Source organism: Ylistrum balloti, unplaced genomic scaffold (assembly GCF_031769215.1).
Source record: "Ylistrum balloti isolate Yb309-2 unplaced genomic scaffold, AGI_CSIRO_Ybal_v1 Utg370024, whole genome shotgun sequence".
Taxonomy (NCBI): Eukaryota; Metazoa; Mollusca; class Bivalvia; order Pectinida; family Pectinidae; genus Ylistrum; species Ylistrum balloti.
This window is the reverse complement of record NW_026782090.1, coordinates 1,406,344-1,433,903: the sequence shown is the minus strand read 5'-3', so window position 1 is coordinate 1,433,903 and position 27,560 is coordinate 1,406,344. Positions and strand designations below refer to the sequence as shown.

At 35.5% G+C, this 27,560-nt stretch overlaps 1 protein-coding gene across 1 annotated transcript in view; it reads left to right on the top strand.

The window, feature by feature from the left end:
* LOC132548672 (E3 ubiquitin-protein ligase ZNRF2-like) overlaps positions 1-27,560 on the top strand; it is a 44,201-nt gene that overhangs the window by 8,141 nt on the left and 8,500 nt on the right. Inside the window, exon 2 of the mRNA XM_060212551.1 lies at positions 24,704-24,799. Within this exon, the coding sequence (XP_060068534.1) occupies positions 24,704-24,799 (96 nt within the window). The remainder of the gene's footprint in view (positions 1-24,703; positions 24,800-27,560) is intronic.

Here is a 27,560-nt window from a genome sequence, read left to right as displayed (position 1 = left end):
TACCCCACAGTATGCTGGGCGATTGATTGACAGAACAAATCAAATATATATATCAATCACAACAGCCTCAGAACGTGTAGGTTTTTGGTTTTATTCATTCTGTGTTGACCAGTTTCGCACTCTCTGACTTCTGGTGAAATATACAAAGATTTCTTTATGGGTAAGGACAAACTTTAGAACCTGATACAGATATAACATATAATTGAAAGTTAAGGATAGGATAAAAAATATGTAGTATATTGCAGACTGTGTATTAAAGACATTCTGTATTGGAATAACTTGGTTAAGATTACAGACATCTCATTTATGTTATTACCCAAGCATTGGTTTGTTAATGCCTCATCAACAATCAGGATCATTTTTCAATTGTTGGTGGCTACCTTACTGAACAACATGTGGGAGGCTCATCACATGTTATTCAGAGAATTTCACTCAAGGGGACAACCATGATAGCACAGAATGGTTCAACTCCCAGCTTCCTGATAATTTTACAAACCTTACAGAGTAGAGAAAGTCGAATCCTACATCTCGGATCTTCACCCAATATTGTAATTAGTTTGAAAATTATCTAATGGGTCTAACACATATCCCCTGACTTGAGGTTAGAATTGAGGAGGATTTATCCTAAAAATCATCTGAAATGATTTTAAAATTCTTAAAAATTGTTCATGTTTTTTATGCTCCACAAAAACATTCCAAGGAACCTATAGTTGCCGCATTGTCCATCTATCTGTCTGCTGTCTTTTGTCAGTTCTTTCATGTTCGGAGCATAACTTTACTCATAGGTAAGTAAGGATCATGAAACTTTGTGTATACATTGATCATATTAAGTGGATGTGCAGTGTACCAAATCCAGGGCCTTCGACCCCTCAATTGCAGAGTTATTGGCCTTTTTCAAAATGTTTTGTCCAGAGCATAAATTTAAATTTTTTGCATTTAAAATAGGATAATGAAACTTGTTGGATACATTGATCATATTAAGACAATTTGCTGTGTACAAAATTCAAGGCTCTCCACTCCTCAAATATCCAGTTATTGCCTTTTGTTAAAAATATTTTGTACGGTGCATAACCTTGCTTGCATTTAAAGTGTACCCTGAGAGGTCAGCTATGTTGACCTTGAAAAATAGTTCTGCACATAAAATACATTATGCCGAAAGCGCGAATGCCGTGGAATGTTCTGTTACTGAGAAATTGCGACTTTTCTGAAAAACACACCTTTGGCTGAGAGGCGTTGACCTCGTTTTCGAGCACCCAAACCTGTGACGTCATAAGTTCAATGCTTTTGTTGATGCAGCCATATTGTCTTTACTGTGCTACATGTGATTGTGATCTATTTTGGGATTTTCCGTGGTAATTTCTTTGTTTATTTATGTGAAAGTACTTCACATCTTCGCAATATCTAATGGCGTGAACGAGGGGTCGGTGAATTAGCGCTTAAATCCGCTAAAATGGCTTCCTATCGAGGAGGGAAGCGTGTGTATGGTTGTCCTAACACTAACATGGATGGGGTGTCGATGCATGATGTCGATAAATAAAACTGATTGTTGATTAAATAAAAGTATATTTGTTAGGTTGATATTTTGTTATTAATTCTACAACTAAACATTTTAAATTGATAGGCTAGCCTATGACTTGGGCGGTCATAGGAATATTATTCCTTCGTAATCGTGAACGCCTAATACTCGGAGAAGGCCTAGTCGTGAATGGGTCACGGGAATTTTCACCCCGAGAATTTTCATACTACTATTATATAGTATAGAATAGAATTATTAGAATTTATAGAATAGGTTATGTGTGTATGTTGTTTGTATAAGGTGTATTTGGTTTTTAGATCTTCCAGCAGACGATGTTGTTTAGTTATTAATTTTGCAATCGTAAAAATAACAATAAGATCACCAATCTTGATTTGAAAACACAGTTCACAGTGTAGAGATGTCATCTAAACTCATAATCACACCTGTGCCAGGTTAGGTAATTAGCACCTCTGTGGCTGGAAAAAACAATTGTGACACCTGTGAGGCGACACGCCTGTCGGCTAACAACAGACGTGTACCAGTGCTAGGGTAAAAACCAGTCAAATAATTGTTTAAACTTCCAAACATCAAATTTTTGTTATTAACACAGCGGAGGGTGTTATAATTGGTTGTTGACACCCTTTCTATATATATCCACAGTGCTACGAAAATTCCCTGGAAAGAAAAATTCCCCTCGGACGAAACTTCTTCGGTAAGAAAATTCCAGACACCTCGTGAATGTATGCATAGTCTTGCACAAACGCGATTTCCCGACGTCAGAAATTGTTGATCGAGACTTGAAGATAGTAAAATTAGTCCAAAACCACACCCAATATTATTTTGTTTCTTTGAAATGACGATTCACTGTTCGACTACTTTCACGACTACTGGTGAGACCCAGTGAAGTACGTGCCAATCTATGTTGCCCAAGCGATCGTCACTTTTCGAAGGGTCATTTTCCTCCTCACTGGATACATCGTCTTGTAATTCCAGTTCAAATCGGTAGGGCTGGATTCCGTCTTCAGACATATCATTCACACCATAATCAGACTCCTCAAAACTCATGCTCAAATCGCTCTCAGTTGCGGTGTCGTTGTCACTGTCAGTCATGTTGACTGCCATTTCTGTTTAACTTATGACGTCACGAGTAGAAGAGCCTCGATTCCGCGGAAATGACGATTCGACTGATTAGGTCTGGGCGGACAGGTGAAAATTGACAACTTTGAGCTTTAATAACTCGACACTGGGGCGACGGATTTTGACGGGGATTTCATTATTATTATTTTTACGGCATTCTTAACATGATATCTAAATATAAAATTACTCTAAGGGTACACTTTAAGGAAGGATAATGAAACTTAGTGTATGTGATAATACTTTGGTCATATGGAGACAATGTGCAGTGTACCAATGTTAGGGCCCACAACCCCTTAAGTACATTATTATTAAATTATTATTACGCTTTGTTAAAATTTTGTGCAAGAAGAATTACTCTGTCTGTATTTAAACTAGGACATTAAAACATTATGTATACATCAGTCATACAAAAGCGAGGTGCAGTTAACTGGGCCCTTGACTCCGCAGTTACAGAGTTATTGCCCTTTTGGTAATATTTTGTGTCACAGGCATAGCTTTGCTGGCAGTAAAACTAGGATCATGATACTTGATATGTCCATTGATCATACTAAGACATTATGCAGTCCTGCAACCCCTTAATTACAGAATTATTGCTCTTTGTTAAAATTTGTGTCCTATAACCTCATTTATGGAGAGCATTCATCAGTTTCAGTGATACTATTGTCTTGAAACAGAATAACAGATTCAGACTTGTTTGATGAATAGAATGGAGTAGAATGTATAATTCTGGAAAACATGCGTGGACAAATATGAATAGTTTAGGAAATATTCTATATGAAATAAAATATTGTTTATGATTTTAATCTATATTTATCACAGATGAGAAATAGAAAATGACTTTGTCATTAACTCTAATCAACAAAATATATTTGGTTTTACATGCATATTTAAACTTTCCTTTTTTTCTCTCAATTTTTTATTCAACTTTTTAATTTGGTAGATGAAATAACATTCAGATCTGTCCCAAAATCTACCGGTCTAAATTTTAAAGTCATACATGATGTGACACAAAATTGATGGTTACAAGGTGCAAAAATTGTGAACTAATTTATTGATAGAATTTCTGACTAGGATTTTTGACTTGTCCTATCTACATTTGCATTACACTTATACACACGTATATTTGGTATTTCTTTGAGTTTTCTTTGAGTTTTTGAATTCTACACCAGTAGAGTTGAAGAATCAAAATAGCCTCTTTGCATGTTTGTGGTGATTGTGCACTGTTGTAAGTTATCATTACTGATGGCTTGTATTACCTATTAACCTGATATACAAGCATTTTCATTGGACATGTTGAACTACGTTTCACAAGCCAAGAAGGATTTATTCATTTAGACTGAATAAACATAAGTTGTACAGACTTGATATACCTCTGTGTATTCAAGTCAGATCTGTGGGAGTTGTGGAGGCCGATCATAAACTCCATCTGTACAAGTAGTCTGATCCTATCTTGCTAATGCTGAATGGTAACTTCATGATTGATCTGATTGCCATTGATCAGTTGTTAATATTTGTACTTGGCAAGTTTTTTTGTGGTTACATGTCCTTGCAACAGTGAAATGATGCATATATGGAGACCGATGATGGTCAGGTGGTTCTTTCTAGTACTTGTTTTTCACTTTGGAAACAGGGTTCAGTTCCCATGAATTGATATATGATTCATCAGTCAATCTACATGGGTTTTCTCCTAGATTTTCCAGTGTCACCCAACAAAAATAAATATAAAAGACCCATCGTACACATCTGGTTTAACAGGAGTGATCAATACACATGTAAGATCAAAGCTTGATTTGCAATTGTTGTATGTAATAAAGTTTATAGTTCAAAGCCTGATAGTGTGATCACTTGAGGATGAATGTTTCTGATTGCAATGGAACACCCCACCTGGTCACTTTAGTATACTGACAACAGGTCATACAAACAACTCAATATCAGGTAAAAAAAATCAAACAAAAAATAGCATTGATCAATTCATGGACAGGCCATTAACATTTCTTACATAATAGGTACATGAATAAAATTTTGGCAAAAACAAGATTTTGCCAAGAAAGGCACAGAAATAGTTAAAGCGGCTATTACCTTAGATTTCATCATCAGTAAATGGAGAATTCGGCTTAGGAATAATAAAATATATCCATAATAAAGCAATACACGTGTTTATAACGTCAAATTTGTTGTTTTTGTACATTTTTTCGGCATCGGAACATTGTTTATCTTGACTATTGTTTATAAACATGTTCACGCTCGGTTGATTATGAAGAAAGCCAAGTGGGTCACATGGCTTGTCACGTGACGAAATCATTTACTTCCGTCTCAAAGAAAAAATGGTTTACGAGGTAAACAAAAGCACATGTCATATGTATGACACTTGCTTTTGCACCTTTCTGCTGATTCTTGTTTGCAGTAAATGATTCTATAGTGTTATAATATATAATTTTTAACAATCAATCTTAGTTATTTGTTTTGTTTTGGCTTTGTCCTGCGAGAATTATCAATGTCAATTGCTGGCGCTAAACTAGTGGGGCCCCAAAGGGGGTATTTACAATCGAAAAAAAAAAACTCATTGTGCAGAAATGCACAGGAATTGATACTTTGTCTGTACACATTAATAGATATTGTTTACCATTCAACATGTGTCTATGTGTGTATAATGAAGGTTATGTTTATCACAATGGATGTTATTCTTACAGTAACACCAGTACCATCATATTTTTACACTTAGAACGAATACCTGCAATTGGGCCCCACCTTGCAGTCAACAACAAACACACATTGTCGATAGTAAATTCAAGCGAATAACACAATTATTTTCATTCAACATGTATCTGAGAACACTTTAGTAGTGTTGTTCATAACATATTCACACGTCAAACACTGGATATTGGATAGCAATCAATGACATGCGGATACATTATAATTATAGGGCTCACGTTAAGCTAATCAGTCAAGCAGCAGCTTCTCAAATTCCGTATTCAGTTCCAGATCTTCCTTCATCTTTCGCCATCTATCGATCTCCTGTATAATATAAATTCTTGTCTGTCCTCTTTTCTGGTGTGACTCCTTCCTCTTATACTTTCTGGCACTTTCTGTAAGGCAACTTTTAGGTCCGCCTCACCTTTTCATATTTGCATCTGCCATATTGTTTCTTTCTAGGCTTATACACATGTGCAGCATCAGGGTTACGAGCGGTAATGTATGAATTAGATCAGGACCGCAATGTTTACATTCTTTTTTTTTTTTAGATATCAATAAAAAATGGTTACAGTGACTTTTAATTTTAGTAATTAACAGAAAGTCTTACTTTTGTAACATACTATTAGAAAATAGAACGTTTAATATCTTTTTCTCGTAGTGTTTTTAAGTCATCTGACCCGAAGTGTCGAGATGACCTATAGCCATCTTGCTTCGTCTATAGCCATCTCGACCCTTCGGGTCAGATGACTTATAGCCATCTTGCTTCGTCCGTCATCGTCTGCCATGCGTCGTCAAATACTAGAAGGCTTAGGGGGCTAATACTTGGCCCATAGCATGCTGGCATGGAGCCCTACAAAGTTTGTTCAAATTAATGACCTTGACCCACTTTCAAGGTCACAGGGGTCAAATATGTTAAAATATACAAACGACTTCTTCTCAATAAGCAAAAGTCCAAGAGTGCTGATATTGGGCCTGTAGGATGCTTGGAGGAAGGGCTACCAAGTTTGTTCAAATGAATGACCTCAACCCACTTTCTAGGTCACAGGGTTCAAATATATTAAAATATACAAACAACTTCTTCTCAACAACCAAAAGGCTGAGAATTCTGATATTGGGCCTGTAGGATGTTGGGATGAAGGGCTACCAAGTTTGTTCAAATGAATGATTTTGACCTACTTTGAATGTCACAGGGGTCAAATATATTAAAATATACAAACGTTTTCTTCCCAATAAGCAAAAGTCCAAGAGTGCTGATAATGGACCTGTAGGATGCATGGATGAAGGGCTACCAAGTTTGTTCAAATGAATGACCTCGACCCACTTTCTAGGTCACAGGGGTCAAATATGTTAAAATATACAAACGACTTCTTCTCAATAAGCAAAAGTCCAAGAGTGCTGATAATGGACCTGTAGGATGCTGGGATGACATACTACAAAATTTGTTCAAATGAATGACCTTGACCCACTTTCAAGTTCACAGGGGTTAAATATGTTAAAATATGCAAATGACTTCTCAATAACCAAAATGATTTGAGTGCTGATATTGGGCCTGTAGGATGCTTTGAGGAAGTGTTACCAAATGTGTTCAAGTGAATGACCTTGACCCACTTTCAAGATCACTGGGTTCAAATATGTTAAAATCTGTAAACAACTTCTTCTCAGTAACCAAAAGGCTCAGAGTGCTGATATTGGGCCTGTCCGATACTGGGAGGAAGGGCTACCAAGTTTATTCAAATGAATAAAGCCCACTGTTTTAACGACAGACTCACTGTTGTTAGAGTTTGGCTTGCTTTTTGTCAGATGACCATTAAGGCCCATGGGCCTCTTGTTTAACATTATAGTCGCTTTAAGATTTCAAAATCAATCACTAAGTTCTGAAGATCATATAATGGGAATATTGAGTACATTCTAACAACCCACCTACAAGGTACAGTGGGAATATCAGGTACATTCTAACACCCTACCTACAAGGTATAGTGGGAATATCAGGTAATATACAAGGTACAGTGGGAATATCAGATACATTTGAACACCCCACCTACAAGGTACAGTGGGAATATCGGGTACATTCCAACACCCTACCTACAAGGTACATTGGGAATATCAGGTACATTCTAACACCCCACCTACAAGGTACAGTGGGAATATCAGGTACATTCTAACACCCAACCTACAAGGTACAGTGGGAATATCAGATACATTCTAACACCCCACCTACAAGGTACAGTGGGAATATCGGGTACATTCTAACACCCCACCTACAAGGTACAGTGGGAATATCAGGTACATTCTAACACCCCACCTACAAGGTACAGTGGGAATATCAGATACATTCTAACACCCTACCTACAAGGTATAGTGGGAATATCAGGTACATTCTAACAACCCACCTACAAGGTACAGTGGGAATATCGGGTACATTCTAACACCCCACCTACAAGGTACAGTGGGAATATCAGGTACATTCTAACACCCCACCTACAAGGTACATTGGGAATATCAGGTACATTCTAACACCCTACCTACAAGGTACAGTGGGAATATCAGATACATTCTAACACCCCACCTACAAGGTACAGTGGGAATATCAGGTACATTCTAACACCCCACCTACAAGGTACAGTAGGGATATCAGGTACATTCGAACACTCCACCTACAAGTCACAGTTGTACAGATGTAGACTGGTGATTGTCTATCACAGTTGTACAGATGCAGACTGGTGATTGTCTATCACAGTTGTACAGATGCAGACTGGTGTATCAAACAGTAATAAGATGCAGACTGGTGATTGTCTATCACAGTTACCTACAGATGTAGACTGGTGATTGTCATTGTACAGTTGGTACAATCACAGTACAGTAGGGATATCACAGTTGTACATTGATCCACCTACAAGTCACAGTTGTACAGATGTAGACTGGTGATTGTCTATCACAGTTGTACAGATGCAGACTGGTGATTGTCTATCACAGTTGTACAGATGCAGGCTGGTGATTGTCTATCACAGTTGTACAGATGCAGACTGGTGATTGTCTATCACAGTTGTACAGATGCAGACTGGTGATTGTCTATCACAGTTGTACAGATGTAGACTGGTGATTGTCTATCACAGTTGTACAGATGCATGCAGACTGGTGATTGTCTATCACAGTTGTACAGATGTAGACTGATGTAGACTGGTGATTGTCTATCACAGTTGTACTGATGTAGACTGGTGATTGTCTATCACAGTTGTACTGATGTAAACTGATGTAGACTGGTGATTGTCTATCACATTTGTACAGATGTAGACTGGTGATTGTCTATCACAGTTGTACAGATGTAGACTGGTGATTGTCTATCACAGTTGTACAGATGTAGACTGGTGATTGTCTATCACAGTTGTACAGATGTAGACCGGTGATTGTCTATCACAGTTGTACAGATGCATGCAGAACGGTGATTGTCTATCACAGTTGTACAGATGCATGCAGACTGGTGATTGTCTATCACAGTTGTACAGATGCAGACTGGTGATTGTCTATCACAGTTGTACAGATGTAGACTGGTGATTGTCTATCACAGTTGTACAGATGTAGACTGGTGATTGTCTATCACAGTTGTACAGATGTAGACTGGTGATTGTCTATCACAGTTGTACAGATGCAGACTGGTGATTGTCTATCACAGTTGTACAGATGTAGACTGGTGATTGTCTATCACAGTTGTACAGATGTAGACTGGTGATTGTCTATCACAGTTGTACTGATGTAGACTGATGTAGACTGATGTAGACTGGTGATTGTCTATCACAGTTGTACAGATGTAGACTGGTGATTGTCTATCACAGTTGTACAGATGTAGACTGGTGATTGTCTATCACAGTTGTACAGATGTAGACCGGTGATTGTCTATCACAGTTGTACAGATGTAGACTGGTGATTGTCTATCACAGTTGTACAGATGTAGACTGGTGATTGTCTATCACAGTTGTACAGATGTAGACTGGTGATTGTCTATCACATTTGTACAGATGTAGACTGGTGATTGTCTATCACAGTTGTACAGATGTAGACTGGTGATTGTCTATCACAGTTGTACAGATGTAGACTGGTGATTGTCTATCACAGTTGTACAGATGCAGACTGGTGATTGTCTATCACAGTTGTACTGATGTAGACTGATGTAGACTGGTGATTGTCTATCACAGTTGTACAGATGTAGACTGGTGATTGTCTATCACAGTTGTACAGATGTAGACTGGTGATTGTCTATCACAGTTGTACAGATGTAGACCGGTGATTGTCTATCACAGTTGTACAGATGCAGACTGGTGATTGTCTATCACAGTTGTACAGATGCAGACTGGTGATTGTCAGATGTAGACTGGTGATTGTCTATCACAGTTGTACAGATGCAGACTGGTGATTGTCTATCACAGTTGTACAGATGCAGACTGGTGATTGTCTATCACAGTTGTACAGATGCAGACTGGTGATTGTCTATCACATTTGTACAGATGTAGACTGGTGATTGTCTATCACAGTTGTACAGATGCAGACTGGTGATTGTCTATCACAGTTGTACAGATGCAGACTGGTGATTGTCTATCACAGTTGTACAGATGCAGACTGGTGATTGTCTATCACATTTGTACAGATGTAGACTGGTGATTGTCTATCACAGTTGTACAGATGTAGACTGGTGATTGTCTATCACATTTGTACAGATGTAGACTGGTGATTGTCTATCACAGTTGTACAGATGCAGACTGGTGATTGTCTATCACATTTGTACAGATGTAGACTGGTGATTGTCTATCACAGTTGTACAGATGCAGACTGGTGATTGTCTATCACAGTTGTACAGATGCAGACTGGTGATTGTCTATCACAGTTGTACAGATGCAGGCTGGTGATTGTCTATCACAGTTGTACAGATGTAGACTGGTGATTGTCTATCACAGTTGTACAGATGTAGACTGGTGATTGTCTATCATTGACTAATGATTTGACAGATACGGTATTTTACGTGGCCTGATTCTCTTTGCATCATTTATTTTACTGTAAATAACACCCTTACCTTTTCTTGTATTGATTTTTAAAAGCTGTAGCATAAACTGTGATAAAATAAAATGCCTCTGGAAGGAATGTGTAGGGTTAGTGACAAACGCAGCCTATAATTTCGTACACTGCATCACTCAGTAATATCTCTCTATATATGTGTTCACTATCTCTATACTGCCTCCGAAAGTTCAGTCTGTCCCATTACAAGCTGAAAATTAGTATGATTTGCCTTCCAAATCACTGAATTACATGTACAATTTTCCCAGTTTGCCTGCCCACTCCCCAAAAAATGCACAATGTACCTCTCTTTTCCAATCTCCCTAATTACATGTTCAATTATTTTCCAGCACCCCAACTCCTCAATTATATTTTGAAATATTTGTCACTTCCAACTTGCCTGATTAATTATTCACTCAATCTACCACTCAGTTTACTTATTCCTATCAACTTTCCCTGAATCAAATGTTCCAGTTGCTCGCCCACTTAAACTCCCTTGCAATACAAATTCCATTATTTGCCCATCAGCCTCTCTTGAATTATTACCAGTTCAGGTTTTTGCCCACCTTACTCCCCAAAATGACTTGTTCAGGTTTTCGCCCACTGTAGCCTCTCTGAATATCTTGTTCAGTAATTATATGCCCTTTATCACATTATCATTTGCCATTGATGCCAGACAGATGTTGGATCTTTTTTTTTTGATGATTTTGACTGTCACTTCCAAAATACTTTTAATCAATATGAAATTGAATAAAATATTTTATATATATGTACAATTTTCCTGCTCCAACTTCCCTAAACAAAATTCTATTTTCAAGGTTTGTTTTCCCATGATCATAAAAAATTTACAACTTTTCATTTCCATCTAACCACCTACCCAGAACACTTAGTGTATATATGTATACAACTTCACTTTCAAACTCCTAAAAATGTTTCATTGTTAATGTACCATTTCCCTAGTACTCCCTTTATCTGTAGAATTCCTGCCTCTTTTTCTCCTCCAAATACAATGTTTCTATTGATCAACTTTAAATAAGAGAGACATGTTTTATAAGGAGATGATTAGCACACTTAAAAGTGGTAGTGAAGAAGTAGAGATTCCTGTGGACTGTTGTTGATAGGTGTGAACGTCCTATCCAGACCAAGGAAACTAAATATAACCCTACAGCCATCAGATTAGGGCTAGTAATGCTGCTTAGAATATTCCATTTGGCACAAAAAGAATGATGCTAGTATATTTAGCAACAAAAGCAATGGCTACAATGTATTTCAAGGCATTGTATCTCTCTCCCATTATTAAAAGCACTGGTATATTTTATCATTTGTTCATGACAATCAACATTCTTGATCCGCAATTATAAGATTAAAAGGAACATCTTCATTTTTTCAAACGTTAAGATGTCGATATATCAAGACTTGCGTTGCTATCAATTTGTATCTAAGAGTTTTATTGTCACTTCAATCACAAATGAGAAAGATGTGTTGCTTGAGATACAGGTCTATAACAACCATAGAATTTGCTAAGTAAGTTTAAGAGCATTGAGGCCTTAGAGTTACACCTCTCGTTGGCCATTTGTTTGGAAGTGATAATATACTTTATACTTAATTTACATAGAGTGTGATATCAATATTAATACTGAAATGTATATACATTTATAAAACTAAATCTATATGATCTGTGATTTTGTCATCTTGATCTGGCGTTATATTTTATTATCAGAGATATTTGTGAAAATATCACAACCATAAGTATAAAAAATTCAGCCAATTACAGTGTTCTACTACACTTGCAGTCAAGGAGGAACTAGCTTAAGTACAATTTGACCCAGACCACAGTACAGGGAACTGAAGTGTGGTATTAATACTTTGTTTTTCAGTGTGCATCCTGTTACTATGTTGGTTTAGATAAGTTTGAGTCATTGAACAAGGTAAAGCTTTCTAGCATAGGTGCAAAAGTTAAAATAGAGGTACAATCACACTTGTCAATAAACATATGGGACAACAGATTTAATATTCTGGCTATAATTTTGCCACAAGTAGTTACAGACCTGCAAAAGGAGAGATTATTTACAGGAGTAAAGGGCAACTCTAGGAAGAGAATGTAATGCCAAATGGTAGCTTGGCCCGTTTCCCTGTTCCAGGAAAAATCTTAATTCTAAATTGTATTCTGTTCTGGTATTTAAGTTTGTAGATTTTAATCTAGTCATATGAATCAGCTGGGAGGTTTAAATCTTGTATTGCATGTCAATACAATTTCTCACCAGATAATAAAACTGGGTTAAATCTAGCTCAGAAAATTGATGGTTTACCAGAATACTGGTGGTGCAGAATTTCTGGGAAATAATGTGTATAACTCTAACTTACTGAGGGGTTCAGGTTTAATGTCCTTGTATTTTCTGTGGGTATGTATATATCTTTCAGTGACAGGAAAATTTACCTGAACTTATCGTAAGATTGCATAGTCTTATCTGTTGTCAACAAGCTGTGAAAATGAAAAAAAAAAAAAACACTCAACCAGAATGCTTCAAGTTTTTACAAATTTTTCATGTTTCAAAATAGAAGATTATATTGTGTGTGGAAAATGTTGTAGCCTCTGTAGGAATGTCCCATCAGATGACTGGATCTATACCACCAGAATAACAGTTCCTGGTCATACATATATACTGGAGTAGTGTTCGTATGGCTGTCTTTTCATAAACATTGACATACATTGATTAATTGTCTTGAATGAGGATAGATATCAAAGAACTCAGAACTGACTATGTCTAAAAAAAACAAACATATAAAGCCCATTCAGTTGAACTGGCCATCAATACATTATTCAAGTCATTAGAGTCTATTAGTGTACTTGAATAACCCTAGCTGACATCAGAGCAGAATGGGGTTAAATTATCATTACAAAGCCCGGAGTTATCCTCCAACAAGCTGTTACTGCCCTGTAGTGTACAGATACTGATGGGCATCATTTCTTAGCTCATTATATAGCTTGAGAGAGTTAATGGGAGAGTGACCAACTTTTAAAGCAGCAGTTAATTTGATGGACATGGTAGAAATGTAATTACCAGTTTGACTATGAAATTAACTGATGCCAAAGTGTTTGAATCAGTTTCTAATAGATGTCTTTAAGAATTTTATAAAGCTTGGTATTTATAGTCTATAAACCCCTACCACTGTCCAGGAAAGTTAACAACTTGGATAATGTTTATTTTTCAGCTCACCTGTCCCAAAAGGCCAAGTGAGCTTATGCCATAGCGCGGCGTCCGTCGTCGTCCTGCGTCCGTAAACTTTTCATATAAACAACTTCTTCCGAAATACCAAAAGGCATAGAGTTATCATATTTGGCTGGATGGTTCCTCTGATGAAGCCCAACAAAGCTTGCAAAAAGAAATGACCTGGACCCATATTCAATGTCACAGAGGTCAAATGTGTTAAAAACTTTTAAACGACTTCTTCCAAAATACCTGAAGGCCTAGAATGATTATATTTGGCTTGAAGGTTCCTTTGCTAAAGCCCAACAAAGTTTGCAAAAAGAAATGACCTTGACCCATATTCAAGGTCACAGAGGTCAAATGTGTTAAAACTTTTTAACAACTTCTAATTAAGCTAAAGGCTTAGGATCATAATATTTGTCCAAAAGGTTCCCTTAATGGTGCCCACATAGTGTGTATAAATTAGCTTGACCCATAATGATATTTAAGGTCATTGGGGTTAGATTTGGTCAAATAGTTAATCAACTTCTTCTGATTAACCAAAAACCCATCATATTTGGCCATTAAAGGCTCATATACAAATGACTAATTTTGGACTACTAAGGGACAGAACCCATTTGGAGTAATTTGTCATATTGCTTTAAGCATCTACTGTGGAACATATGCACAGATATTGTACAGTTGGTAATAAAGATCCAGGTGAGTTATACAGGCCCTCTGGGCCTCTTGTTCTTGCTCTGATTCGAACAGGTACACTTGTATCTAATGCATGAGTTCTGTTTATTCTTAATTTGGAAAATTTGTCAGATAGTTTTGCCCTAACCCTAACCCTAACTGAACATGAGTGTGCCCTTGTTTGTCTGTCTGTCCATCCATTTTCTGTCCTCTCGTGTCTGAAGCATAACTTTGCCCACAGTTAAGCAAGGGTCATGAACCTTGGTGTATACATCAATCATACTGTGACTATGTGCAGGGTGCCAAATTTAGGGCCTGCAACCCCTTAATTACAGTTATGTTAAAATTTTGTGTCCTATAAAGTTGTTTTCAGGAAGCATCCATCATAAACCATTGATGTCCCAATTTTAATTATGGAAGTCTTCAGTATTCTGGAAACCTGTATATACCAGATATGCCAGAGAAACCCTCTTGTTAGTGTTCAGCAGATATCAGATTTAATGTATATACACAGATATATAGCTAACAGAATATTTACTTTATTTTGGACTTGCAGTATATGAAAGCTGTGCCAACCATGTGTTTTTATTTTTTAATTTGATAGTAAGATAATCCTACAAAAAGTGTAGGGGACCAAAATATTACACCTCAGTAACTGAAAATACAAGAGGAAGAAGAGAATAATTTATTGACATTTTTATAAGAAAAATATCTGTATGTACTTATTACTATGCATAGGCTTTGTATTGGATGAATGCAGTGGGTTTTTTTTAGTATTTTTGCAGCATCAAAATGATCGCTGTATTAAAATGTAAAATAAAAAACATAAAAATAATTGAATTGAGATGAAATCTATGATTTCAAAACCTTCCTAGCTGTATTATATGTAAATGAAGTTATATTATTGTCAAGGTCTATAAGTATACTAAAGGCTATTAAACTTTCAAAATTACCTCTAGGTTTTTAAGTGATTGTTTTTTGGCCGATATTCCTACACAACACTATAAAGCAGTGTGACAAGTTTGGTGCGTAGAGGACTTGGTATACAGATATGTGGTAGATGTGGTTATAGAGGACTAGGTATACAGATATTTGGTAGATATGGTTGGTAGATATATATAGGTATGGAGATATGTATACATGTAGAGGACTAGTATACAGATATATACATGTAGATATGGTTTATAGAGGACTAGATATATATATGTAGATATTAGGTAGATATAGATATATATATGTAGATATTAGGTAGATATGGTTTTAGAGGACTAGGTATACAGATATTTGGTAGATATGGTTGTAGGGGACTAGGTATACATATATACATGTAGATATTGGTTGTATGGGGACTAGACTAGATATATATATGTAGATATTTGGTAGATATGGTTGTAGACTAGATATATATATGTATATTTGGTAGATATGGTTGTAGATATATACTGTAGATATTGTATGGAGTCACAGATATATACATGTAGATATGGTTGTAGAGGACTAGATATATACATGTAGATATTGGTAGATATGGTAGACTAGATATATACATGTAGATATTGGGTAGATATGGAGTCAGACTAGATATATACATGTAGATATCGTGTAGATATGGAGTCAGACTACATATATACATGTAGATATTGGTTGTAGAGGACTAGGTACAGATATATAGGTAGATATGGTTGATATGAGGACTAGGTATACATGTATATTAGGTAGATATGGTTGTAGAGGACTAGATATATAGATGTAGATATTGGGTAGATATATGGAGTAGATATATACATGGTTGTAGATATGGAGTAGACAGATATATACATGTAGATATGGTTGTAGATATGACAGACTAGGTATATACATGATATATTGGTAGATATGGTTATACATATTTGTAGAGGACTAGGTATATACAGATATATTGGTAGATATGGTTGTCAGACTAGATATATACATGTAGATATTTGGTAGATATGGTTGACTAGATATATACATATATATACAGATATTTGGTAGATATGGTAGACTAGATATATACATGTAGATATTGGTAGATATGGTTGTGAGACTAGGTATATACATGTATATATTGGTAGATATGGTTGTCAGACTAGATATATACATGTATGTATTGGTAGATATGGTTGTCAGGACTAGGTATATACATGTATATATTGGTAGATATGGTTGTAGAGGACTAGGTACAGATGTTTGGTAGATATGGTTGTGGAGGAGTAGGTACAGATGTTTGGTAGATATGGTTGTAGAGGACTAGGTATACAGATATTAGGTAGATATGGTTGTAGGGGACTAGGTACAGATATTAGGTAGATATGGTTGTAGAGGACTAGGTATACAGATATTAGGTAGATATGGTTGTAGGGGACTAGGTACAGATATTAGGTAGATATGGTTGTAGAGGACTAGGTATACAGATATTAGGTAGATATGGTTGTAGAGGACTAGGTATACAGATATTAGGTAGATATGGTTGTAGAGGACTAGGTATACAGATATTAGGTAGATATGGTTGTAGAGGACTAGATATATATATGTATACAGATATTATATAGGTAGATATGGTTGTAGAGGACTAGATATATATATTAGGTAGATATGGTTGTAGATATATACTAGATATTGGGTAGATAGATATTAGGTAGATATGGTTGTAGATATATATTAGGGACTAGGTATATATATGTAGATATTTGTAGGGGACTAGGTATGTTTGAGTAGATATGGTTATATACATGTACAGATATTGGGTAGATATGGAGTCAGACTAGATATATATATGTAGATATTGACTAGATATATACATGTTATTGGTAGATATGGAGTTGTAGAGGACTAGTATACAGATATTTGGTAGAGACTAGGTATATACAGATATTAGGTAGATATGGTTGTAGAGGATATATATACAGATATTAGGTAGATATGGTTGTATATATATGAGGACTAGGTATACAGATATATATATGTAGATATGGTTGTATGAGGACTATATATACATGATGTTTGGTAGATATGGTTGTAGAGGACTAGGTATACAGATATTAGGTAGATATGGTTGTAGGGGACTAGGTATACAGATATTTGGTAGATATGGTTGTAGGGGACTAGGTACAGATTTTTTGTAGATATGGTTGTAGAGGACTAGGTATACAGATATTAGGTAGATATGGTTGTAGAGGACTAGGTATACAGATATTAGGTAGATATGGTTGTAGGGGACTAGGTACAGATATTAGGTAGATATGGTTGTAGGGGACTAGGTACAGATATTAGGTAGATATGGTTGTAGATATATACAGATATTAGGTAGATATGGTTGTAGAGGACTAGATACATACATGTAGATATTGTAGATATGGTTGTAGGGGATACTGTAGGTATAGACAGATATATAGGTAGATATGGTTGTATGGGACTAGGTACAGATATATAGGTAGATATGGTTGTAGGGGACTAGGTATACAGATATTAGGTAGATATGGTTGTAGGGGACTAGGTATACAGATATTAGGTAGATATGGTTGTAGGGGACTAGGTACAGATATTTGGTAGATATGGTTGTAGAGGACTAGGTATATACAGATATTAGGTAGATATGGTTGTAGATATATACATGTAGATATACAGATATTTGTAGATATTGGTTGTAGAGGACTAGATATATACATGTATATTGGGTAGATATGGTTGTGGAGGACTAGATATATACATGTAGATATTGGTTGTAGAGGACTAGGTATACAGATATTATAGATATGGTTGTATGGTAGTCAGACTAGGTATACATGATATTTGGTAGATATGGTTGTGGTCAGGTACAGATATATACATGTAGATATGGTTGTAGAGGACTAGGTATACAGATATTAGGTAGATATGGTTGTAGGGGACTAGGTACAGATATTAGGTAGATATGGTTGTAGAGGACTAAGTATACAGATATTTGGTAGATATGGTTGTAGAGGACTAGGTATACAGATATTAGGTAGATATGGTTGTAGAGGACTAGGTATACAGATATTTGGTAGATATGGTTGTAGAGGACTAGGTACAGATGTTTGGTAGATATGGTTGTAGAGGACTAGGTATACAGATATTAGGTAGATATGGTTGTAGGGGACTAGGTATACAGATATTTGGTAGATATGGTTGTAGAGGACTAGGTATACAGATATTTGGTAGATATGGTTGTAGAGGACTAGGTATACAGATATTTGGTAGATATGGTTGTAGGGGACTAGGTATACAGATATTTGGTAGATATGGTTGTAGGGGACTAGGTATACAGATATTTGGTAGATATGGTTGTAGAGGACTAGGTACAGATATTTGGTAGATATGGTTGTAGAGGACTAGGTATACAGGTATTTGGCAGATGTGGTTGTAGAGGACTAGGTATACAGATATTTGGTAGATGTGGTTGTAGATATATATATACAGATGGTAGATATGGTTGTAGATACTAGGTATACAGATATTTGGTATATACAGAGGACTAGGTATACAGATATTTGGTAGATATGGTTGTAGGGGACTAGGATATTTGGTAGATATGGTTGTAGGGGACTAGGTATACAGATATTTGGTAGATATGGTTGTAGGGGACTAGGTACAGATATTTGGTAGATATGGTTGTAGAGGACTAGGTATACAGATATTAGGTAGATATGGTTGTAGAGGACTAGGTATACAGATATTTGGTAGATATGGTTGTAGAGGACTAGGTATACAGATATTTGGTAGATATGGTTGTAGAGGACTAGGTACAGATGTTTGGTAGATATGGTTGTAGATATGGTATACAGATATTAGATATATAGGGGATGTAGATATTAGGTAGATATGGTTGTAGAGGACTAGGTATTAGATATTTGGTAGATATGGTTGTAGAGGACTAGGTATATATACAGATATTTAGGTAGATATGGTAGAGGACTAGGTATATATTTGGTAGATATTGGTTGTAGACTAGGACATTGATATCATAGGTACAGATATGATATGGTATATTAGGTAGATATGGTTGTAGGGGACTAGGTACAGATATTTTGTAGATATGGTTGTAGGGGACTAGGTATTCAGATATTTGGTAGATGATACAAATTTACTGATGATATATGTGAGTATCATATTGTTTTATTGTTCAAAGGACATTGATCATTAAGTGATTTACATACTAACCTTCCAGTATTGTAGTACAACATGGTTGTGTATATACCAGTATATGTAATTTAAAGTTATGTAATGACCGATATAAATAGAGGTTTAGTATTAAAGTAAGGTATAAGCCATAGTAATTTGAACAAGTGGACAGCTTCAGCATATTTAGAAATAAGACCTAAAAATTTGATCTCTTGGACTTTTAAAGTAAGGAGAGACATAACTACAAACTGTCTATATGAATCACTCTTGTTAGACATGATGAAAGTGTGTGAGTGGTCATATTGTGGGAGGAAACTGTAGCACCTGGGGAAAACCTTCTTGGGTAGACAGGTCATCTGAATCTTACCTTTCCACATTTGTTCTGGGAATCGAACCAAGAATGTCTAGGTGAAAGACACCACCTGACTTTCCAAGAGGAGATAATTAAGCAAGTAGATATGTGAAAAATGCAGTTGGATGATTCTTTTTTAAAAATTGTCTGTTTTTAGGTCTATTGCCATCATGATTTGTCTGTCGTCGTGCGTCGTTTACTTTTCACATATTCGACTTCTTCTCAAGAACCACTAAATGGATTTTGAGCAAACTTGGCACAAAGCATCTCCATGAGAAGCCACCTCAAGTTTACGAAGGAAAAGGGTGTGGCCCCAATAGGGACCGCAGGAGGGGGAAAAAGGGGGTAAAATTAGGTAAATCTTTAAAAATCTTCTTCTCATGAACCAACAGTCAGATTAAATTCATATTTGAAATTTAGGGTCCTAATGGCAAGGTCTACAAAGTTTGCGAATGAAAGAAAAATCGGGTCAAAAACGGCCCCACTAGGGGGCACTCGAAAGGGTCAAAAATTCAACTTTGACCGATTTCAACCAAATTTGGTAGACCGCATCCCTTAGTGAAGGACATATGAAATTATGTTGAAAAAAGTTATGATGTCCCCTTTGGGGCCCATAAGGGGTGTAAAAGGGGCCATATGTAAAAACCCTCTTTAAATGACTTCTTCTCAAGAACCAGTGGATGAATTTTCTTCTCAAGAACCACTGAGTTGATCATGTCCAAACTTGATACAGATGTTCAACACAATTTCTTGCATAAGTGTTGTTACTTTTTGGTTCGATTCAAAATCCAAGATGGCTGCCATGGCCTCTGATTGGCTGAGACATTTTCAACTTCTTGTCAAGACTCAAGAACCACTGGGTTCATCATGTCTAAACTTGATACGAATGTTCTACACAAGGTCCTGGCAAGACATTTTGGACTTCCTCTCAAGAACCACTGGGTGGATCATGTTCAAACTTGGTACAGATGTTTTACACACGGTCCTGCACAAGTGTTGTTACATTTTTGCAACATTTTAAAATCCCCAGATTATTGACATATATTCCTCAGGTGACCGTTAAGGCCCCTTGGGCCTCTTGTTAGTAAGTAGAAGATGGTAATCCTTATAAAGAGACTACAGATGTAATATATGCATTGCGAAGGAACATGAGGTACATGAAATTCAAATTGCTGACATTTGATGGTAAAAAGAAGCAATGAAGAGTTCATTAAAGAAATAACTTTGAAGTTATAATTATCACCCTAGCTACCATGATCAGATGTTCTTGACAGCTGAGAGAAAAGAGTAAGCTGTCCTGTATTCTGCTAGCCTACAGAAGACCCACTTTACACCCTATACATATATGCTATTGATAAGACATCAGCTTTTAACTTTCTCTACCCACCCACACACACCATGTTCTGCATTTCTTAAAATATGTCTCATAAATTTCCAAAAAAGTATACTTTACTAGTTTTTACATAAATTCAAGAGATAAAACTGTATATTGTAAATGGTTTAAAGATTGGTCCTTGTTGAAGATTTCAGTTTGGTTCATAAATTGAGACAATGATAAAAGAGCTATTTATTCTGTTTCTTAAGTAAATATACTGTTAAACCTTATACATGTGACTATGCATACATAAAAAGGTGATTTAAGCATTACTGGAGAAAGAAACACCATTGTGAAAAAAGTGAAAAAAATAGTATATTCTTCATAGAATCATGGTTGTCTGGATGTGAATACTCCGGAATGTAATTACGAAATGGAAAATTAAACCTTATTTTTCAACAGAAATAGCCTAGATGCATCTGCATGTTCTGGATTACAATTACCATAATTCATATAAAGATCATCCCTATCAAAGAAAAAAAGAATTGTCAGATGTATGGTGTATATCAGAAGGCTTCTATTGCACAAATAACATCAGGTTGCAAGAAAGTAGCTTTGAATCATATAAGAAAAATTCTAAAAATAACCTCATGTAAACCATTGAATATTTATACATCAGTATAATTACAGTTATAACATGGTCACTGTCCTGAACAGCCAACAAGGAAGCCAATAAGCTCTGGGCAGAGTCTGATTTTATTCCTTAATTAACATTGTCAGACTATACAAACATTTTGTGATTTTTTTTTCTCAAATTTTGTACTCCTTAGAGTCATATTAAAAATGCTTGAGTACTCAGCTTGTTGCTTGTTGGGAAAATAATTATTGTAGTTATTTCATAATAATTAAATCAAAGCAATCACTGAGTTAATGAGTGTGAGAAATGTTGACAGGGCTGTTTCTTGAATATGATGAAAAAATAACTGTTCCTGCATGTTTCTGTATTAATAACAATATAATACTTCATCTTTATAGGCTGACTCTCGTATATGATAAGTGTCAAATACAAGTCAATGCAGATGATAAATTTGTTCAAATGACTTCTGCTAGAGAAGCCTTTCAGTCTCTTTGAAAATAAGTTAAAAACACAAACAGATTAGTGATGATATTATGCTCTTTACTTTATGATTTTGTTTTGAGATATAAATTCATATACAAAGCAGTGTAAATAATGAGCAGGAACTTTTGAATACTTAAATGAACATTTGTTGTAGATTTGCATTAATAGAATTATATGGTCAAGTGCCAATTGCTAAATTTAGCTGTTGTTACAAGTAGCCTGGAACAAGAATTCTATAGGTTTTACCAACATTCAATATAGACACCTAGCGAGAACAAGTCTTGGAGGATTTTGACAACAGTAGGGAATGAATCGACCCTATTTAATTTAAGGAATGCTCTTCACCAAAACAGTTCTTTATCAGATTTAATTGAAATAACAAGTAGTAGTATTTTAAAGCAAAATTCAAACTATTTTACCCTTTATGGGCCCTACCTACTTTACCCACTTAAAATTAACTTTGTTTATTTAGAAGGGATTGCCTGGTAATGTCGCAAACCAAATTTTTATGATGGTGGGCTATTCAAATCGCTTTCATCCGTGGTCCTTCTGTCCATAAACAATTGTTGTTATTGCTATTTCTTGAGAAGTATTGGAAGGATCTTTTTTCAAATTGCATATGTAGGTTCACCATTGGTCCTTGTTGTGCCCATTTGGTTTTGGGACTGATAAAAAAAAAACCAAAATGGCCGACAGGCAGCCATGTTTGATTTTTTCAATGAAGTATGTTATCGCTATTTCTTGAAAAGAAAAAGATGGATCTCTCAAATTTCATATGTAGGTTCCCCTTGGTTTCTTGTTTTGTGCATGTAATTTTGGGATTGTTTAGAGAAACAAAATGGCCTAAAGGAGGCCATCTTGGATTTTGACTTTGAAAGTTTGTTATTACTATTTCTTGATAAGTACTTTCATATGTATGTTCCCTTTTGGTCTCTACTTATGGTATATTTTGGGACTGATCAGAAAAATTAAAATTGCTTCCAGGCAGTCATTTTGGATTATCATCATATTTCTGCTAAGGATTGTTCAAATGTCTTACCATTAAGATCAAAAACAGAGAAGAGAAAAGGAGGGAAAAGATCCATCTTTCAAAGAGCATATAAAGATCAAACAATGGTGGGTGCCAAGATCCCTCTAAGATCTCTTTGTTTTGGATAAAATCGAAACTGATGTGTATCCTGTTTCATTTGCTAAGATGTGAGCAAATTGCAGTACAAACAATTAGCATGAACAAAAAATCAACAGTGCTGACTTTGCCTTTGTAGACACAGACTTTTATTTATCAAAGTCATGTTTGTTCCATATACCTAATGTTAATTCAAATAGAAAAGTGTGAGTCAGCACATGATATATGGGGAAATCAATACAAGTTCACTAGGCTAAATGAAAAAAAAAATTCAGCTTCAGGTATCATCAGACTAAATTCAAACCACAAATTGTCTGCTCTTTCATTCAGTTGCTCTCTTATGCCATAGAAACCTATTTGAAGACCTGTATTTTCATTAATGATGGGTAGGAGTTTAAATATAGATTTGTGGCAAACGCGCAGGCTGACTGGTTGAAAGTCATATAATAATGGCTGTTTAAGTTCAGACAGTAATAAAGTTGTAAAGCATAAATATACTTCACATGTTAAACCTCCTTTGTCTTCCAATCAGCCTCCATAATATAAGGATTTACTGCAAAACATGTACTGTTTATTTTGATTTGTTTTATTAGATTTTATCAGCTGTCTGACCGAAGGAAAATTATTCTATACAAAAGGAGGAAAAGTGAAATTGCTGGTCATGTTATATACTGTATGTAGTCTGATACAAAATGATTATCAGACTTGAAGCCTTAAATGTCAGTTATCTCTTAATTATGTAAGTACCAACAGATGCTGTTGGATGACTTTCAGTGTTTCAGGAATGTTCTATAAAAAGTGTTTTCTGAAAACCTACATAACCACTTTCATGGATACGTTAAAAACAAAAACAAAAAAAAGGGATAGTGGGAGGGAAGAACTGCTGGATATATGTTTATCATTGTTGGAGTTATAGTATTTGACTGTTTGAATGAAACTGTTTTTTATTGACAATTATTTATCCGAAGTCAGATTTTCCAATTCTTCAAACTGAAAAAAATTACTCCAATTGTAATGATGTTTTTTTACTGATCCTTAAGTGAAGATAGGAGTAAATTTAATGTCAAAATCACATGAGGTAGTTATTGCAGATATTCTTCTGGAATGCGTGGTCTTATCATCCTTGTACTTTTTCAGGAGTCTGAGTGTAGATCTTTTGCTCATATAGTTTTATGGAACTTGAATTTGGATTATGATTACCAGTATGTTGATGTGTTGGTATTTTCTTGATTTATTTTGATATCTGATAATTAATTGTTTATTTTCAATGATTAAATAATTGAATGACTAATAATTGATCCTTGTTTACATTTGGTGATTGAAAATCAGAGAGTAATTTACCTTATTTATTTTCAGGAATTAAATGCCCAGTATGTTCCAAGTTTATACCACCAGATGACATAGAGTGCCACCTTGTCCTCTGCCTCACCAAACCACGCATTAGTTACAATGGTTAGTATACAATAAGTAGTCTTTGAAAACCAGTCCTTGGAATATGTTTTGGCAAAATGGATAATGTTTTTACTGGATAAAGAAATGGCTTTGCTTATGTATTGTTCCTTTCGGTAATTGATGAGCAGGTAAAACAGGTGATTATCAAATATAATAAAGAACGGACTGTTTTTAAGTAACCTGATCCGAAGTGTCATGATGACATATAGCCATCATGCTACGTCCGTCGTCATCCAGTGTCTGCCATGCGTAAACTTTGACATTTTAAACCTGTTCTCTTCTCAAGTTCCAATGCTTGGATTGAGCTCAAACTTGCATGAATGGATCCAGAGATGGCTCTGACCAAGTGTTGTTATTTTTCGGGTATGTTTGAAATCCAAGATGGCCATCATGACTGTCATCTTGAAAAACATATTTCAAACTTCTTCTTCAGTTCCACTGGTGCCAATGAGCTAACAATTGTTGGGAATGTCAAGGAAAGGTAGCCAACAAAGTGTTGTTATTTTTTTACCTTTTCAAACCTTCGATACAGCAGCCAGGAAGGCTATTTTGTAACATGGTTTTCTGTGCAACACCTGTTTCAAACTTCTTTTCCAGTTTCACCAGTGGGATTGAGCTCTAACTTCACTGTAACACTTGTCAAAAGTTTTTGCCCTTTCTTTTCAACATTTCAATTTTTTTCGCAGATTTCTTTCAGTTCCCCTACTCATCTATTTAAAACCTAGTATGTTTTAATTATTATATTGTTGTGCCCTGTGTTACTCTTCTTATTACACAACAATTTTTGTTGAAAAAATGTCATCTCGACATATTGAATGATATCCTGATCATGACATTGTACTTACATTATAGATGCATATAAGAGGTGTCTTTATTCATTGTAAAAATGCAAGAAATGACTGTTGTTGTGAACAGATTGGTTTGTACAGAGGGCACTGCCGTAAACATACTTTTGTAACAACACTTTCAAGAAAGGTGGCTGTGCTGATCACATTTAAACACCTACCAGTCGAGGCTTGCTATATAGGATGTGGGTGGGTGTGGGCAGCTTAGGAACTGTTCAACATTGTACAGTCACTATCAATTACACAAATAGTCATGCATCATCAGACGTCATTCTTCTTTCCTGGCTCTCTCTTTCTGTTAGGCTTTATGTGTATGTTTGGGTTTCTGACCAGTGCAATTAAGTCACAAAGGATTTATCACAATTACTATCTTGTTTTCATACCTGCCAGCTGACATAACCATACTGTCATGGTGGGACCAATTTTGGTAGATTTGTTGAGGTCTCTTTCTCAAGTTGCATATGTAGGTTTCCCTTGGCCCCTAATTGTGTCTGTTTGATTTTGGGACAAATAAAAGTAACAAAATGGCTGACAGGCAGCTATCTTGGATTTTTTCAATGAAGTTTGTTATCGCTATTTCATGAGAAGCGCTGAATGGATCTCTGTCAAATTCCATATGTAAGTTTCCCTTGGTCCCTAGTTGTAACCATTTAATTTTGGCACTGATCAGAAAAACAAAATAGCTGAAAAGGTCATCTTGGATTTTTAATTTGCAAGTTTGTTATCGCTATTTCTTAAGAACTACAGCATAGAAATTTCATGTGTATACTTTCCTTGATCCCTAGTTGTGCCTGTTTGATTTTGGTAGTGATCAGAAAAAACAAAATTGGCCAACAAGCGGCCATCGTGGATTTTTCTTGAGAACTCCTCTATAGATCTTTCTCAAATTTCTTGTATAGATTCCTTTAGGTCAAAGAGAATATGAAGATCAAACAATGGTGGGCACCAAGATCTCTCTGGGATATTTAGTAGACTTTGACCTTTTGTAAAGTGACCAATGTTAATGTGTCAACAGCCAAGATCATTTTTATGCAGCAGTTCCTTGAAGTAGCTGGAGGTTACTTCACTGAACATGGGAGGCTTGTCACATCCAGAGCAAGTTAGATGTTTACACTGTCTGGTATTATACACAAAAAGTTCCCCAGCTTCCTGAGAAATACAAACTTCATCATCGTATTATATGAATGACCTAATGACCTTGTGTTCATTACAGGACACAAGTATGTATGCATGTTGTCACATTGTCACAGGTATTGTAATTTTCTATGCTGAACAGATTTATGTACTTGATGTGCTAGTTGTTTCTTATTTTGTTAAAAAGAAAACAAACATGGGTAGAATGCTCACAATAGGTCAGTCTGAAACAAAAAGAGGTGTTATCCGAGATGAAAAGCAGTTCAGGTATATCTGAAATTAGACTTCAGGGAATCGTGTCACAAAACAAGATATTTTCTTTGTTGTGATAAATATAAACATGAATACATCCTGACAGAAAATCACAAAATATATATATTTATGAAAATTAAAACAGCTTGAGAATTACAGTATAGTTATTAAAATTTGATGTAACTGTTTTTTTTTAAAAGAATCACTCATCCATATCAGTACGATATGATTAGGTCACAATTATGAATTTGCAGCTATTGAAAAATGTCTATCTATTGTAACTGTGTTACATATCTAACTGATGTGTACAACGATAGTAAGAGAATGGCACATGGATTATTGAGTATGATCTTTATTTCTGACAAGAAATCATAAATATGTTTCAATTTCAAATCTACATTATAGATAAATCTCTTCATAATTCATATACTAAAAGGATAAAGAAACGCAGGGTGAGCTTTAGACCAGAAATTAAGTATGATATCGGGCTTCATTAAAAACGAAATTTTGTACACTTGCAGATAAATTAA